The following is an 18,029-nucleotide window of genomic DNA, read 5'->3' as shown; positions in this document are numbered from 1 at the left end:
TTTGATTGTGCCATCAAGGAAGAAGATTGCATCATCCGCGAAAAGTAGATGGGAGTCCGTAGGGCACCATCTATTTAGTTTGATTCCTCGTAGGCTGCCATTTGAAATTGCCCTGTTCATAAGTGAAGATAATACATTAGCCATTATGATAAAGAGATATGGTGATAGTGGGTCTCCCTGTCTTATCCCTCGGGATGGCTGAAATTGTTGGAGTGGTTCTCCATTCATTTTCACACTGAAAGTCACCGTAGAGATACATTGTTTTACCCGTTGTACCCACTCTTCGCAGAATCCCATTGTCCTCATGCAGTCACATAGGAAGTCCCATTCGACTCTATCGTAGGCCTTTTGCATATCAAGTTTGAGAACCGCCTGGACTTTCTTTTCTCTCTTTCGAATTCGGAGTTGGTGTAGCATCTCCTGGACGATCAGGATATTATCCTGTATTTGTCTGCCACCCACAAAAGCACTTTGTTCTATCGCAATAATCTCAGGGAGCCATGGTTTGAGACGATTGACCATAACTTTTGCAATGATCTTGTAACTGAAGTTGCACAAGCTTATTGGCCTGAATTGTGAAATGTTCTCCGGGCTGGCTATTTTTGGAATTAATACAATTTGGGTCAAGTTAAGGGAGGGGTCGAAAGTGCCTGTAGTGAAGAAGCCGTCCACCATGTCGACTACATCTTGCTGGATTTCAGACCAGTATTGATGATAGAAAAGCCCGTTTAGACCATCCGGACCAGGTGCCTTAGTTGCTCCCATTTGAAACACTGCTTCTTGCACTTCCTCTTTTGTCACCTTTTTCATTAAGGCCATGTTCATCTCATCATGGATAAGGTTGGGACATTGATCAAGCACCGGTTGGTAGTTTCTGGGCCCCACAGTTGTGTATAAGGAGCGGTAGAATTGCCCAATGTGCTGCTTTAAGACTTCAGGGTCACGACACCACTGATTTTCTTCTATTCTCAGCATTGATATTCGGTTACGTATTCTTCTTTGTATCGTTGTGGCATGAAAATATTTGGTATTTTTCCCCCCACTTTAGCCAATTTATCCGGGATCTCATGCTCCAGTACATCTCTTCTTGCCTCCATAAACTCTCTATGCGTTCTCTGAGTTGCTGCGATTCCTCCCTAAAGCCAGACCCACTAGGGTTATTTGTTATCTCGGTTAGTCTCTTCATTAAGCACTCAACTTGCTTGCGAGCATTGGAAAATTTTCTTTTACTCCAAGTCCCCAATGCACTAGCCACCTTCCTCGATTTCCCCCCTAGGTCTCCATGGGGGCAGGACCTATCATGCCAAGCCTTTCTAACCACCTCCTTACATTCCGAGTCTTCTACCCAAAAAGCCTCAAACCGAAAATCCTTTTTCCTCTTGTTGTTATTTGGGTGCATTGTTATAAGTAACGGACTATGATCAGAACCTATGGCCGGTAAAGCATAGGCCTCTGCACTTGGGAATTCTACTCGCCATTCTAAGTTGCAAACTGCCCTATCCAGTCGTTCTCTCACCAATGCATCCCCTTCTCTATTGTTTGACCATGTATATGCGCATCCCTTGCTTTCCATATTCATTAAAGAACAATCGTCCATCATTTCTCGAAAGGCCACCATTCTATGATTCTCAGCCCCTCGTCCACCAGCCTTTTCCCAGTAATAACGGACCTCATTAAAATCACCCATACAAATCCATGGAAGAGTGTTATTGCGATGAATAGCCCGTAACTTATGCCATAATTGTAATCGTTCCTGGAACTCAGTAGATGCATGAAGAAATGATATTCTTTTTCGGATTCCGCAAGTGGGGTCCCTACATGTTATGTCAATCAATTCCTTCGAGTAGTCCTGTATTTCCACCGATATCTCCTCTTCCCACATAAGAGCCAAACCCCCTGCTATGCCAATAGGATCAATAATAACTGCTTTGCTGAACTGGAGTTGCTGTTTCAACCTATCCACTATTGTTCTTTTATTCTTGGTTTCCATGAGGAACACCAAATTGGGCCTATCAAGAGCCATTAAGGCTCGGAGGTGCTGGAACGTCGGGGTAGAGCCCAGTCCCCGACAGTTCCAGCTCAATACTTTCATCTATCCTCGGTGGCTTATTGGGCTAACCACCAAAGCCCATTCTTGGGTTCCCACATCAACCTGAATCGGAGCATCAAGGAGAAGTGTCTCATCAATCGCCTTCGCGTCTATCCTCCGTAGATTCAGTTGTTTCGCCTTCTTGATTTTCTTGGTTGCTGAGGGAATACGGCCTTTCCGACCCTTCTTATATGAGGTGGATGTACCTCTTGAATAAGCTACCAACCCTGGTGATTCTAATAGTAGAGGCTGGGTATCTTTAGCACTTTTACCTTTTTCTGTTGTCAACTCCACAATTATCCCTTTTTGTAACGACCCGGTCCGACGAGGGCGGGGAGTGGTCGCCGGGGCCAAAGGGCCTGGACAAGGAGCGGCTCCTGGCAGGCTTCTAGGATGGCAAGGGGGGCATCTCTCTGTCCCACATCGCTTAGGGGGGGAGTCCTGGGGTTGCTTATAAGGCCTGGGTGGCCTATCCTGTGTAACGCATTTTAAAGCCGTGAGGGTCAGTGGGCCCAAAGCGGACAATATTACACAGTGTAGACCCCGGGTCCTTACAAATGGTATCGAGCCGACTCCCGATCGTGTGGGGCCACGGCGAGGACGCCGTGCTCGAAGGAGGGAGAATGTAACGACCCGATCCGACGAGGCGGGAGTGGTCGCCGGGGCAGGGCCCGGACAAGGAGAGGCTCCTGCGAGCTTCTAGGATGGCAAGGGGGCATCTCTTTGTCCCACATCGCTTAGGGGGAGTCCTGGGGTTGCTTATAAGGCCCGGGTGGCCTATCCCGTGTAACGCGTTTTAAAACCGTGAGGACTTAGTGTCCAAAGCGGACAATATTACACAAGGAGTGGCGCAGCGGAAGCGTGGTGGGGCCGAGGTCCTTACACTTTTCCTTTTGCTTTGGAGAATTTCGACAGTTGACAATCCATAGGGTTTACCCTTTGCATACCATAGTCTTCAGTAGGGGTTGGGATCTCCCTGTTTACATCCAATATTGGTGTTTCTGGGGCTGTTTCCTCCTCCTCTAGTATATCTACTTCCTCATTGTATAACTTCCAGAACGGGCTATTTTCCCTTGCTTCCGCTTTCAACCAATAACCAAAGTTCCCGCATCCCTCTTCCCCTGGTCTTGGTTCTTTATAGGGAATTTCCTCGCAGTTTGTGACGTAATGACCTATCCTTCCGCAAGAATAGCAGTAGTAGGGAAGCCGTTCGTACTTAAAATCTACCCACACTTGATCACCATCATCAAAATTTACAATAGCTCCTAGCCATAAAGGACTGGCTAGTTCTAAAAGCACTCGCGCTCTACCCACCTTGCATGGGCTTTCCTCTTTGTTATCAATTCTCAGCTCCACCACCTTGCCTATCTTTCCTACCACCTCCATCATAGTTTTTTCCATGATGCGCCGGTAGTCCATGCACTTGCACCCAGAATTCACAGTGGGTAAAGACATGTCGATGTATAGGTAACTTAGGTTGAAGTTTTTGTAGTATAAGCAAGTTGCCGGAGAAGCACCATGGGCTAGCTTCGAGCACTTTGTCCAAATCCACTTCTGTTTTGAATGTGAACGATAAGATACTCGATTGTAGTGGTTCGCACACCACATGTTCCGTTTTTCATGCCTTCTTCATTGTGGATAAGAGGGCCTGCAAGTTCACAGTAGGCCTCGAGTAGATTTTCCCCAGCAAAATCCGATTACAAGCTCTCCATTTCTCCTCAGGAATTTCTTCAAACACGTTAGCTACGAACTTTTCAGACCACATTTGCCCCATTCTTTTGCACAGCATCGCCATCCTACGCTCCTTTTCTAACTCCTTTTCCATTCTTGTGTTAATATGCAGCTGTTTCGCACTCATTACCGCCCTTCAAGACACCAGCTCAGCCAAGAAGAAGACACACTAGCACAGCCAAAGGAGAGGCCCAAGATCCCTGCAACTGACCTGGATGGGTTGGTTCAGTAGATTTCGCCAGCTTGCGGTATAATCCTGCTACCAAACACGTTGTTTTTAGTGCGATCTGGACTCTACAGGATGAAGGGAGCTCTCGCTTTCCAAATGCAAGTTGAGTGGAGGAGAGGGCAGAATCCACAGGGTTTTACGTAATTTGTGGGTTCCTAAGAAGTAGGTTGAGTAAATGCTGTGTGTGAGACGGGTTGCTACTGATCTATGAGGATTTTTGTTCTGTTTTCTAGAGGTTTTAGTTTTTGGGTGGGGGATGGGGTCGTAGAGTTGGGGAAGAAGGACATGGAGTTCTTCTCTTAGAGATGGGTGTTTGTAGGAGTGGTATTAGGGTTTCTTGAGGTGAGAGTGGTACAGGAAGAGACCAGATTCACGGGGTCTCTTCATTGGAAAGGAAAAGGTAAGTCTTTTAGGGTTTCTTGAGGATTGCTATCACCATGGATAGAGGAAAACTCTTACCAGACAGAGAGAATCGTGCAATTCATAATAGATTATGGTTGACATTTTGTTTTTTGTTGCATCAACTTTTAAGTATAACACATATACGTCAACCCAAACAAAAGGGAGAAGCAAGAAATATAGAATCCCACTTTACTACCTAGGGCTAGAAATTAGGTGGAAGAATGAACCTTTGAGCGTTAGGGTTTCACACTAGTACGGTCCCTTTCAAGAGTAAAGATCTTGATATACGTATTAGCAGTTACATCGTCATCGCATACCTAAGCTAAAGATCTAAAATCCATCCATGTCTAAGTATTAGGCCTCCTACCCAATCCCGAAAACACATAGACTGCGTATACGCTTTAGTGTGGTGTCGAATGACTTTACCGCTTATTGGTCTTTGATTTCTCTGTCATCAGTCTTTTTCTTTTACATAAACCATATCCATCTGAACCAAAATCAATCGTAACAGTGACCCCACTTCCCTGCCTCAAGCCTTGCTATGTGCGTGTGTTTTGATGTTTCAATAGCCAGGAACCCATGTCCACAGTAGGGTTTCTGAAATAGAGTTAGGAATGGCAATTCCTAAAGCGATACAATAAAACACATGAATTAGCATGTTGAGTTAATTTTACACGTGTTTATGTCAAAATAATGACAACCTGCCTAACACAATCCTCAAACAAGTTATGTTCTAACTGGATTTGAATAACCAAAAATGGACCCATGTTGGCAGCCCAAATAAGTCGCGTCCACTATAAATGAGCCGAAAAACTCGAGGCAGGTAACACATGACTCATCGATGACTCATCCTATATTAGCCAAGGTCGTGCTTGCTGATGCATGACTTGTGTAGGTTTGTACTCCAGTACTTAACCATTGCCCATTATCTTTTCACTTCAAGCTGTAACTCTCTTCTGCAGCCGTAGCAACTCAAAGCGTGAGCTTCTATGTCACTTCTTTTTCAATCCCCCTGATGACATGATTTCCCCCCTCTATTCCTCACCATTCTTTTTTGTCAGATCACGCAACACTAGCAGGCCTGTTTGGGTTTTCTAACCAAGGATATGCTTTTGCAACACAAACTAACCTTTTTTCCAATGAGCAAATTAATATACTCAGGATATCATGTTCAGATCATCATTACCCGACTCCTGTAAATTAATAGTCATATATTACCTCTATTATTCTTTGCTTTTCCTCATTGGGCTGCACATCCTCAGAGGAGAATCTGTTTATGGAGGTTGAGGTCGAGGTTCTCGTGAGCTTGCAGTCCTAAAGGAATTTAACGCTTTAAGTGTAGTTCAGTTGCAATTGCAGTTGTATACAGTCTGGTTGTAGTTAGGCTTTCCTATGTCATGAAATCTATGACAAATTTATGTGCACTCACAAGAGCATTATAAGAGGTCCCTTCACGGCGTTGATCCGGTTTAGTAAGACTTTGCAATCGATTTCAAATTGAATTCATGAATGACTTGGATTCAGATAGTGATTTTGCCTATCACCTTTCCTTTAAGTTGATAATTATTGTCCCCAAGTTCAAACTCGAGCTTGAGATCAATATTCACAGAAAACCCAAGAACAGTTGGATCAATCTCAAGCATGCCGAAAATCATTTGAAGTTTGAGTTAAAGCAAATATACTAATACTAGGTCAAGCTAGAGTCGACTTCTAAATTATGATTATCATGGACCAGTTACGCCCCTAAGGGCAATGTCCCACGATGTTCCGCGCTGGCTAACTAATGTAACTACACCGACAACATGGCTCCGTCGCTCCAAGAAAACTTGCTTTTAAGTCATCTCATGCTTAGGATTCGAGAAATGTAAGTCCAATGTAGACGATCTTTAACACCAACTTGCAACGCATTTAAGGTCTGATTGTAGCTTATTTTCAGTAAAAAAACTTCACAAACCTGAATCAGCTGAGTTTCTTCTGCCTTCAAATGAGGGTTTGTCCTATAAACATAACTAAAGCAAACCTGAATCAGCTGAGTTTATTTTCATTAAGTGCAAACATGGCTATAGTGAGAAAAAATATCAACTGCATGCAACATTACTATAAACATATGCAAAATATGGATTAACTAAAGAAAACCAGAGGAATACTTTGAGTTGGTGGGCTGCGCCCAAACTTCAGGCCTTTCAGTCTCATCTCATGCCGAGATAACATCAGAAGGAGCTGCTTCCTCTTCGCTCTTCCAACAAAGTAATTCTCCATGGCACCCCCAGACACGATGATATTTGTTATTCTGGATGCTCTATAATTTTCAGATCACCACCCAACTCCAACAATAGGAAATAGGGAACAGCATAAAAATTGCGTTGGACCAATTATCAAGATTCTCCACAGTGTTAATAAGAGTAACTTACCTCATCGAATTAAGAGTTCCCATTTTCACATGCCGATTCTGTTAAGTCAGTTTGAGGAGAATCTACTCGCTCATTATGTAAGTAGTTGACAAATATGGATACAGAGAGCCTCACTCTGGGCAAAATTCATATCCTTCATTTCATACCATTTAGGCTCATGAGCAAACCATCCCAAAGGAGCCCTAGAAGAAATAACAAGGTCCACTTTCTACTCCAACTTGAGAAGATGTACTTAAAGGAGAAAAACCAACCCAATTAGGCAAACCATGCACCAAATAATATATATAGTTTTCATCCATATGTATGTATACACGTAGATAGACCCACATACTTCCGCTTCTGGGTAAAACCATAGAAAATCACAGGTCATATTATCACAATGCTCAAGCAAAGGACATGGATAAAAACCTCCACTAACCCTTAAGTCAAACTCACGTAAGACATCATCTTCAAAGTAGACATTCATGTAGAGGTACAGATGCATCACGGATGCACATCAGCGTATGCCATGTCAGGGACCTCTCTCCATCAATGCAGCCGCACAACCGCACATAAAGGAAGGAATGGAACCAACTTCTTCAGAGAGTAATTTGAGGTAGAGACTAGAATGTCCTACTTTATACAGCACAGCTTAAAAATCCTGTTTCAATTTAATAAAGAAAATATCAAGGTAGAGGAAAATTTGTTCACCTGAAAATTCGGTTTTCTAATAATTTAAGTCCTCTAAACTTAAATAGATTACCATGAGGCTGGCAAGGGCAGAACTTGAGCCCAAGGAGCATGACATTGAAGAAAATACCAGTGACTGCAGGATGTCATTTAATGTTGTGAATTCTGGTTTTCTTGGTGAATTCTGTGCTTGTGATGATAGTTAAGATTAATTATAGAGATGAGCAAGTAAAGATATAGATGGCTTTGCGGATACATAGAAGAAATGAAAGTTTAAAGTCTAGATTGCTTAACTCAACTTATAACAATCTACAACAGTTCTCTATTCACAAGGAATGGAGTTCTTTCAGTTCTAGATGAACAATAATTAATATAGATAGTACAAATGATAGTTTTGTATTATTATGGACCTTCTGCGATATAATTACTTTTGCGAATACATAGTATCATTCTTCATCAGCAGCCGATATAATATCGATTTGAAAATCAATTTGAAAAGGTTAATCGCGCAACGCTTCTCGATTAAGCTTTGTAGAACACTTGCATGATAGATATCCCGCCGTACTATTTGTTTCATTGACTGCACAAATGTTTCTTCTCACAAGCACCAAAACTATGTTCATGTTCGCCAGGAGTTCCACTTGGCTTGACTCGACTCTCCCAAACTCAAACTTGCTTAGGAAAGAAATGTGCCGAATCCCTCCTGTGATGGCGAGCTTGGGCTTGGGCAAGGTTTACTAGCCTCACGTTGGGCCCGATCCTGCCCTGCCTTACCGTCAGAGCTTAATAACTGTGACCCGGCTTGGCCCGTTCATTGATTTGGTCTAGCATGGTCTATACAGATAAGAGGGCTCTAGTTAAGACATTGATAAATTGATTCATAATGGCCCTGAATTTGTTCAAATGCGAGCATAAGCAGTGATCATTTGTAGTGTTGGATGGAGATTGGCCCCCAAAGACATCTTTGATATGCTTTTAGTGAAGTTGCACCAACACTGGACCGAGCTCGTGTAGATCGGAGAAAGGACATGGCAACCGAATCTTCAAAACTGACATCTCCACATAAGCATATGAACCTCTTTGGACAGACAACAAACAAAGAGCAATGACTTCTTAAAAAGGACATGATTTTACAAATCACATTCATAAATATATAGATTCACGGCAGCACATAGGACTAGTTACACCCATCAGGAAAAAAAAAAAAGAAATCGTAATACCCAGCAAGAAAGCACCGATCAAGAAAGCACCGATCAAAACATGCAAACGCCGACAAGGCGCCCTCGAGCAATTTCGTGCCTTTCACTTAACATGACGCCCCTAGTTCTTCACAGTGGTCCCATGCTTCAACAGCATCTACACGACGTCCTGAGGAATTCTTGTGGCCTCCGTCCTCAGGTGTGCAACCTTCGCTTCCGTTTGTTGCTCGAGCTGCTGGACATTAGCGCCAGAATCTCCACTACTCTGCTTGATTGGCACCACATGGAAATGGAGACAGGCTCATTAACCAGTACGAACCAGCCTACTCCAAGCAATTATAAAGAGAAGACAGTAAAAGCTCCTAAATTTAAAGATGATAAATTTCTGAAATTTAATTCATGCCGCATTACGATGGTTGTAATGTGCTTCGGCAAAGCTCCAGAGCTCGTCAAACTAAGACTTTATATACGCTGATTTGAACAAGTGCAGGGCATGAGATCTGCGCAAGCATGAGTACACAAGCAGCAGATCACCGCTATTATTTGGTTCCAACAGACATTCCTTTATCCTATATTTTCATGACCCAAGAAAGCAACTTGAAGTTCCCTCCAAGACAACAACACTAAGTGCTTAAACAAGTTCTAGTGAACAGATTCCCCAAAATCAACCTAACTACTGCTCTCATCAGTAAATATTATCGCAATCCCATCTTTTATTGATGCATGTTTACATAAGTACTGTACATCCAGAGTCCTTGTGGCCACAGAATGGTCATAAGATAGAACCACATGACTACCATCATAAATTTATCAAGTACAAAGACTCGCTGAATTTAAAGAAAGCAACCAATCCCAATTGAGCTTCGCTTTTCAAGTAGTACAGAGCTGCAAAGCTTTGTCATTTTGAACTTCCAATTACATGCATTTTTCCTTCACAAACGGAAATACCATATTAGGATACTAGATGGAGTCAAAACGACTATATTTTCCTATTCTTACCTCTGCAACCTTTCTCTGAAACTCACCCTCCATTTGAGCACGAAACGCAATGATCTCCTTCTCTGCCTCTTCTTTGGCTTGCCTTAGCCAGCCATTTTCGCTGTAAAGAGCCAGTTGAGAATCTATTTATACCAATCCAGCAACAAGCAATTACTAGAAGCAAGTAACAGCTTATGAAGTGATGTTATACGTTCATTATGTTAAACCAAAGTCCAGTGCACAATAGTAAGTAACATTCAAAATATACTAATACTAGTTTTACTGCTCCACAGACAATCATGTGTGGCACTGGGGAATTGTACCCGGGTACTGTCACCTCACTCGGATGTAAGGACACATGCGCCTCATCCTTTTTCCTTCGTTAGTTTTTTTTTTTCCTTTTAAGTTTTCTGCAAGAAAACACAGGCCAAGGCCAAATGAATCATACAAGGACCGTTCAACAAAAAAAAAAACGAATCATACAAGGACTGGAGATGCTTAATCCCACAGGGTTGACTACGTGTTTAACAACTAGCTGGTGAGTGTGAATTAAGAGCACAAGATAGGCTTGAATCCTCACACCACAAAGTCACAAAATTCCATATTTGGGCCACCACTTGGGATTTGCTCGTGTTTCCCCTTGTCCAAGAGGTTAGTGGGGCATTTTTTGGCCCAATGGTTTACCTACCTAAAATAGGCTTCCTCTTTATAAAGAAAGGGATTAGATGTGTCTATAATTAGTCTTTTACTTGGTTAACCATGATATATCTTATCCTGCCATCTCCTATTAGGTTCACTCTCAAAATCTTAACGACCATACACAACCATAGAGTACTAATTCTCCAGAGAGAACAACTAGCACTGAGATCATGCTAGTTAAGACTAAAGTAAATGCACTGGTATAAGTCTGTGATAGATGGTAGATCTAACGTGTAATAACAGTATGTAGACAAACTTCATTTCAGTAAGCAAATGGAAATGCTATGAAACTAAGAAACCAATAAGCAGATTTAGAGACATGTTACCCTCTCTGGCAGCATTGGCAATGCACTGTGCCTCTTGTTCTGCAGCAAGCAGCTATTGAATTCCATTTTGTTGTCCCCTGTTGGCTTCCACAGGTGCTGACGTCTTCATGAAAAGTAAGTCAAAAGGAACAGCTACAAATTACTGTGAATTAGCACTCACTGTTAATAAAAGGATTTTGCTTCTTACTGCAGCAAACTCGGGACTTCAGTAAGCCATACAAAAAAATGAAGTTTAACGGGTATTTGAAGATTCCAGCAAGCACATAGTTTTGGGAGAAACTTGATGAGACAATAGGGATCGAAAAGAACATTGTATCACTTATCAGGAGAATTTGAAACAAGTAAACTCTGCACCGTACTAGTGGCAGCAAACAATGAATTGAAAATGCCCACTCGGAAACGAAAACTTGGAAACTGTTGAGAAAAAAATCTTAGTCACTATGACTGAAGAAGCAAATACAGATAGCAATATTATAATTTAGGACACCAAAACGAAATAATTACAAGAGAGGCAAAGAAATATAATAAAAGGACGAGAACAATCGAAGACACAATGACCTGACAAATTGTCTCTCCATTCATGAATCTCTTTGATATTGTCTCGCTCAAAACTCAAATCTTTTTTATCATTAAAAACAGTGGAAAGGGGTGACTCTCTGGGCATTACTATAGGAGCTCCACACCCATTACAGAATGAGCCTACTACTTGTTTTGAGCAAGCTTGACACCGTCGCCCTAGCACGATGCTAGTGGGAGTAGACTCAGGATTATCCTACGCCATGGCACTGCCCAACCTACATCAGACAAACCAAGGCTTCTTTGAGGCCAAGGAGCAACCAGGGGGATTCGAATCAATGACTGGGGGGGCCCAAACAAGGAAAAAGTTATCAGTTTGCTATTTCCAGCACGAAATCATCATTTAATTCCTGTAAATGTCCTCAAGCCGCCATATACTGGAATTGCTGATTGACACCACTCGAATGAATAAATAAGACAGGAAACGTCTACACAATTGCAATGGGATGGATCCACGTGAAAAGGCCAGGAAATTTTTGCTGACACATAATTGAAAAACCTCTAAAGCATTGAGCACCTCCTACGTAGCACAGATCCAACCCCAAAGCCCTCAATAAGCTATCGCGAAAGCACCGACTTCAATTACCAACATATTCTGACTAATATTATGCAAAAAGAGTCAAAGTAATCACTTTTCCAACTAGAAAATAGCAAACCCAACAGATAAAATCAGCTTAAAACAGAGATACTTCGATGTGAACCGTGTGTTCAAGTATGAAGTCACCCCTGATCCAGAATTTACCAAAGATCTAAGATTGGACGCAACTGAGAAACGGAAGATCCAGAGGGAGAAAGAGAGAGAGAGAGAGAGAGTACCTGAAGAATCAGGTTCGGTCTAGATTCAATTCAGCCACTGATAGTGATTGCGACGCTTTGAGAAACTTCAAAGAGCACTTGTTAACTCTGAAAACAGAGACGGCACTAGAAAAAAGTTGATGCAACTTCATCAAGAATTATGCTCCCTTCTACTTTACAACGGCAAAATAGCAATATTGCCTCATCCAGCAGCCCATTCTGTTGATACCCACATATCATAGAAGTACAAATGATGGAACTATCCCACTCAAAGGCCACCGTGTCAACATCTTTCCAGCATCCACTGTCCTCCCACAATGAGTGCACATATCAAGCAAAGCTGCTTCCACACAAGCATTTGCCAGGAGACCAAACTCGATAATAAACCCTTGCAACTTCTCACAAAGTTTCCCTGCCCCGAGTAACCCACACGCCTTAGCAACAGTAGTTAAGGTGTGGTCAGTCAACTCCAAGCCCTCCCGCACCATACTAATAAATAGATCGAGCACTGCAAAAGCTTTGCCATTTACACAAAACCCTGCCAAAAGGGCGTTGCGAGAAACACAATTCTTCTCTGGCATTATATGAAACGTCCCCATAGCCGTATCAATCAACCCAAACTCCGCATAGGCTCTAATCATCTCAGTCCAAGTGGTAATCCCTCGTGTCCATATTCTCAAACAAGGCCTCCACATCATCTATGGATCCACATTTTACATAAAATCCGATAAGTGCATTGTTCACACTCAAGTCAGTCTCCAAACCAATTATGACGGCATGACCATGAATTTGTTTTCCTCTAATTAAACTGCTAGTATCAGTAAAGGCAGTCAGCATTGCAGAAAGAGTCATCTAATCGGGCTCTAAAACCATCGATTTGGTCCATTTGCCGAAAAGATTCGAACGCTCTTTCGTGCAGTTGGGCCTTCACCCATCCCGAAAACCACAGTATTCCGGGAAGCAATGTCTCTCTTAGGCATATCGTCGAACAATTCAAGAGCAGAATCCAGACACTCGCATATATTGTACATACCCATGAGTGCATTCGCAACGAGACGCTTTCTAAATAACCCGTTTTAGCCACCAAAAGAATGGACTGGCAAACCTAGCTCCAATTCAGTCAGCCGTATTCAAGCGGTCAGAATCGCAACGAAGCCATACTTCATTTGGCTGATTACCCGAACTCATCAATCTGAAGAAAGCCTCCACCGCTGCTTCGAGTCGTGGGTCCGCCTTACCGAGACCAGAGACAACGGCCGTATGAGGAAACAAATTGGGATGCGACAGCCCATCGAAGACGCTGTCGGCCATGGATGCAGGAAGAGTGAAGAGAGAGAGAGAGAGAGATCGGGGAAGTGGAGTGAGACGATTTTGCCAAGTTTGACTTATTCATCTATCTCTTCTTCTCCTTCCTCCTCAACGAGAGAGATGTGCCGTTGGACTCGCTCTCTCAAACTCACTCCCATCTTTCTCTCCACGTGTATGCAGGCGCTCCATTTTCACAATTTCTCTCCAGATGCATGCAGGCGTTCCATTTTCGTAATCCATCCGGAGGACAGCACACGATGGGGAATCGGAGGTTCCGGCAGTTCCCGACGAGCGATGACCAGGAGGACGAGCCGCATCCTCGGAAGCGAGTCACTCGCCCCTCGAAGAATCCCGCGGAGAGCGAGGCCAAGTCCAGGAGCAAGCGCCGGAAGCCGGCGAAGCTCGTGGATGACGACAAGGATGAGGACGGATACGGAGGTGAACCTGAGGCTGATCAGGAGGGCGGGCGAGAGGAGAAGAGTGCAAAGAGTGCGAAGAGGAAGAGGGAGAAGGAAGAGGAAGAGGAGGAGGAGGAGGAGGAGCACGCTGATGAGGATGTTAAGGTTGTGGGCCTTCCGTACAAGTCTTCTGGCAACGGGAGCGGGCGGAGGAGGCATTACCTGGCATTCGAATACCATGGAGATTACTACAAGCTGGTGCGTACTTGCTTCTTTTTTTTTTTTTTTCGATTTACCCTTGGCGATTCTGCTTTGGATGGGATCGTTTCTTTGAATTTTTTAGTAACAACGGATGATGTTATTCTGCCTAAATAGTAAACATAGGTAATAAATAAGAGAACACTAAAGCTGTTCTTATTTTTCGTTTCAGGTTAATTTTTGTAGACCTTACCTTTTTCTTTGTTTTTTGTAGAAATTTTATAAAGCTCTGATACCATGTTAAGTTTTTTAAAACTGTTCGGAAGTATCGTATGATATCGATGATAGTTTATAATTTTTGTAATGTGTGTAAATATACGTATGTATGATATAATTGGTAGAGGATAGACAATGAACCAAGAAGGATAGTTAAAGGATATAGATAGTGGGATAATGGAAAATAGTTTCGTTAGTTGGACGTAATAGTGGTACAAATATAATTGATGGAGGAGTATGGGCGGAGGAGCTGAGTATGTGTGATTTATAAGCTCATCTCCCCACACCTTCTTACATGAATGATACAAGCCTATTTATAGGCCATCTTAGCCGACTCTAGAGGTCATATTCTTGTCCTCCAAGTGTACTTCTTTCCTAAGCACGTGTAGACTAGTTTGTTCTAGGATTTTCCAAGTTCTTGACTTTGTCCACCGACTTGGACTTCTGCTACTTGCTTTTTCTTGCTACTCACATCCATCTAGAGAGTCTAGATTGGACTAAAATTTTTTTTTGTCAAAAATGAATCACAATTTCCAACAGTTTTAGTGGAAAAGATTGCTTCACTACGATTTCTTGATGTCTCCTATATTGGCAAATTGCGTTCCTTTGGTCTATATGATCACTTAGGCTCTGTAATTCGCTGAAAGATATACGTTTTGCTTTCATTAATTTAGTAAAATATTGTTCTCATGTTTTTTGTTTCCACTTCAGAATAACTAGTAGCATTTGTTTACTTGTTTGTGGCTATCATTCAGGAGGATACTATACTTGTCGACCCCGCTGAAACAGATCATAAACCATATGTGGCTATTATCAAGGTAACTATTTGGTGCCTCCGTTTTTATTCAATGCCTCCTTATCTCACTGTGTGGGCTCAGAAATCGAGTTATGTGAAAAGTATTAGAGATCATGCTAATCCAATTTAAATTTTCACCACTTTCCTTCTAAATGGACATCATCATGAGTTAGCATTGGAAGTTCTAATGAGCGATACCTTGTTGAACAATAATATAGAATCTTGAACAATGCCAAACATATTTCTCTTCTACGTATTAGAAAACTTTGTTTCTACTCTTGGTTTCTATTATGTTTTGTCATATTCAGCTAGGCACTTTTGATTTTATAGGATATTGCACGAACCAAAAATGAAAACATGATGGTTATTGTGCAATGGTTCTACCGACCTGAAGAGGCAGAGATAAAGGGAGGTGATAGTTGGCAGTCTCATGACAATAGAGAACTCTTTTATAGTTTCCATCAAGACGAGGTTCCCGTGGAATCTGTGATGCACATGTGTAGGGTACACTTTGTTCCAATTCACAAGCAACTCCCTAATCGAAAACAAAGTCTTGGTTTCATAGTGCAAAAGGTTTATGACACCTTTGAAAAGAAGTTATGGGAGTTGACTGACAAGGATTATGAAGACAACAAACAACATGAGATGGATAGTCTCGTTCAGAAAGCCTTTCAATGCCTGGGAGATCTCCCAGATATCGATACAGAGGATGCTCATGCCAATTAGGAAGATCAAGTGAATCGTGTGTTCAACATATCATGCAACATTGACATTTCATTACTTTGCCATGGACGGTTGACAAAGTGGCTTGTTTGAGGTTATTCCAAAAGCACGGTGAACAAATTGGAAGTGTTACAAGCTCATTCGCCCGATTGAAACTAGCATCAGAATGAATCCCCAATAAGGTAGTTCATCCTAAGCTCCTGTTAACAAATTCAAGTCAAGGTAGCAGGTAATGGTTTTTGCTAGATGCCCATAAATTCTGGATCTGCTCATCTAATCAAGAACAATGTACTTGAACACATCTTATATGGTGTTTTAGGATGCTGCCACGAACCTCTGTTCTAAGGTTTCGTACATAACATACAACTACGAGATTTGTTGATAAAGATCTGAACTTTTAGTTCCATCTTTATAAGGTGAATTTTGTGTTTCCAGTATCTATGGTTCCTATGGCATTTCATCCTTTGACCTTAGCTTGGTTAATAATAACATTTCTTAATTGCTGCAACCATATGGATTAAATGTTGGCCCATCAGAGAGGGGCACAATACTTAAGGGTTTGGACTTGGGTGCTCAAGGCATGCGAGTAGGAAGCCAGGTACTATATCACGTCTTTGTCAACTTTCACTGACTCTGAAAATTGCCTTTCTATTATTTCAAAATGCACATATTCTTTTATCTGCTATGGGAAACAATTCTTGAGCTGCTCTGTCTACTGTTCCTTATAAGTAACCAACTAAGGAGGTACTGCCTAAGCAAGTGGTTCCTATATTAACTGGCGGAAGAGCTGCTACATCGCTTTTGCCTAAGAATATTAGTGAAGTGCGATAGCAAGCATGAGAGTATATGAAATGATAGGCAGATCTTATGGAGTAAATAGCAGTAGCTAGATTTACTTTTGCTTGCATCCAATTTGAATCCCAGCTGTTCTTCTTGAACTCAGAGGCTACTAATAGTTCCGCCCCGAGCTAGCCTATGGAAGCAAAGGGGTTGAGGAGATCCCGCCAAATGCAACAATAGAGCTAGAATTTCCGCAAAGAAGATCATTCATTGATTGCACCAGCTCGGTCATCAATAATACCCCCTTCGGAAGGAAATCCTGCCTTTGTTTGGTACCCACCGGATTTATTCATTGTTTACCAACTTCAGCCGTTGATTCCAATGCCCATTGCCTACACACCATCATAATTGCCCGTGGAAATGCCCCCGTCTAAGGTCTTTTGGCTCACATCAGAATCGAATTACTTCATATGGGAAAGTTTCGTTGTTTCAAGGTATCGAGGCCATCTTTAAATGGAAAGTCTCACATTCATCTGAGTACGACTCCAAAGACGAACCGAACTATGATTGAAAGAAAATGTCACTGCATAGTGCAATTTGGGTTGGGAATGGCTAGAAAGTTTCATGTCATGCCAACGCTACTATTGACTTGTTTTGTTCAAGGGCAACATTGCAAGAAGCAACTTTCCTCACTACACGGCACAAATCCATCAAACTACTGTGTTACTCGAACTTGAATCCCGACTTTTGATTCTTATCGAGGGGTCACTCTAAGTCTAGTTAACCCTTTTAGTATCAAATCAAGTCAAATTCGAAAGTACCCGAGTGACTTGAACTCTATGATACTTAATTTGTTTGACTTGCTGGCCTGAGTAGCTAACTCATTTACGCACATATGCTAAAACACATGAAACGTCATGTTATTTGTCAATTTTGATCACTGCTTGAATTTGATGTCGACTTCAAAATTCCAATTTAAGCCCGACAATGATAATGCTTGTACTCTCTTTTATCCGTAATTATCAAGTGGGGTTGGATTTGAGCATATCAACTACCTCATCAAATTCAGTCAAAATGTTGTGCCTTAATTTTTCCGGACAAATCAATTCTGGAAATTGAAGCACAGCTCAACTTATCTTATCTTAATCGTACTCCGATACAATCAAACCTTCCAAGTGAGTGGATTTAATTCTCATTTTATGTCTACTTGTCCAAAGTCAAAGTAGATAATTGTTAAAAAGATTTTATGGATATTAAAAGATCTACTGGTCAAAACAAAACAAAAAATTGTGATCGAAAGACAATGAGGCAAACTCTGTAATAAGTTTAGTGGTTTTTCACAAAGAAAATAATTTTCTTAATCAATAAGTCTATTCCAGTGATCACTGATTACTAGGTTTTTATGAAAACGTGTCTTTGGAAAAAAAGAATGCAAAATCTTTCAGA

At 41.9% G+C, this 18,029-nt stretch overlaps 1 protein-coding gene across 1 annotated transcript; it reads left to right on the top strand.

Moving 5' to 3' along the window:
• Positions 1-13,211: 13,211 nt before the first annotated feature.
• Positions 13,212-17,231, top strand: LOC130136658 (uncharacterized). The gene is made up of 4 exons (XM_056306759.1): positions 13,212-14,068; positions 15,040-15,102; positions 15,411-16,401; positions 16,747-17,231. The coding sequence occupies exons 1-3, from the start codon at positions 13,625-13,627 to the stop codon at positions 15,804-15,806; spliced, it is 903 nt and encodes a 300-aa protein (XP_056162734.1). The 5' UTR covers positions 13,212-13,624; the 3' UTR covers positions 15,807-16,401; positions 16,747-17,231.
• The last annotated feature ends 798 nt before the right edge of the window (positions 17,232-18,029 follow it).

The sequence above is a fragment of the Syzygium oleosum genome, unplaced genomic scaffold (assembly GCF_021117445.2).
Source record: "Syzygium oleosum isolate NSW1041296 unplaced genomic scaffold, Sole_v2.1 Sole_v2.47, whole genome shotgun sequence".
Lineage (NCBI taxonomy): Eukaryota > Viridiplantae > Streptophyta > Magnoliopsida > Myrtales > Myrtaceae > Syzygium > Syzygium oleosum.
The sequence above is the reverse complement of the archived record's forward strand: the minus strand, read 5'-3'. Positions and strand labels throughout refer to the sequence as shown.

What these genes read in the sequence shown, in the direction of transcription:
- LOC130136658 (XM_056306759.1), top strand. Translation starts at nt 13,625, where the DNA reads ATGCAGGCGTTCCATTTTCGTAATCCATCCGGAGGACAGCACACGATG. An exon ending in ATGGAGATTACTACAAGCTG is followed by an intron (nt 14,069 to 15,039) that starts GTGCGTACTTGC and finishes GCTATCATTCAG; the next exon opens with GAGGATACTATACTTGTCGA. An exon ending in CATATGTGGCTATTATCAAG is followed by an intron (nt 15,103 to 15,410) that starts GTAACTATTTGG and finishes TTGATTTTATAG; the next exon opens with GATATTGCACGAACCAAAAA.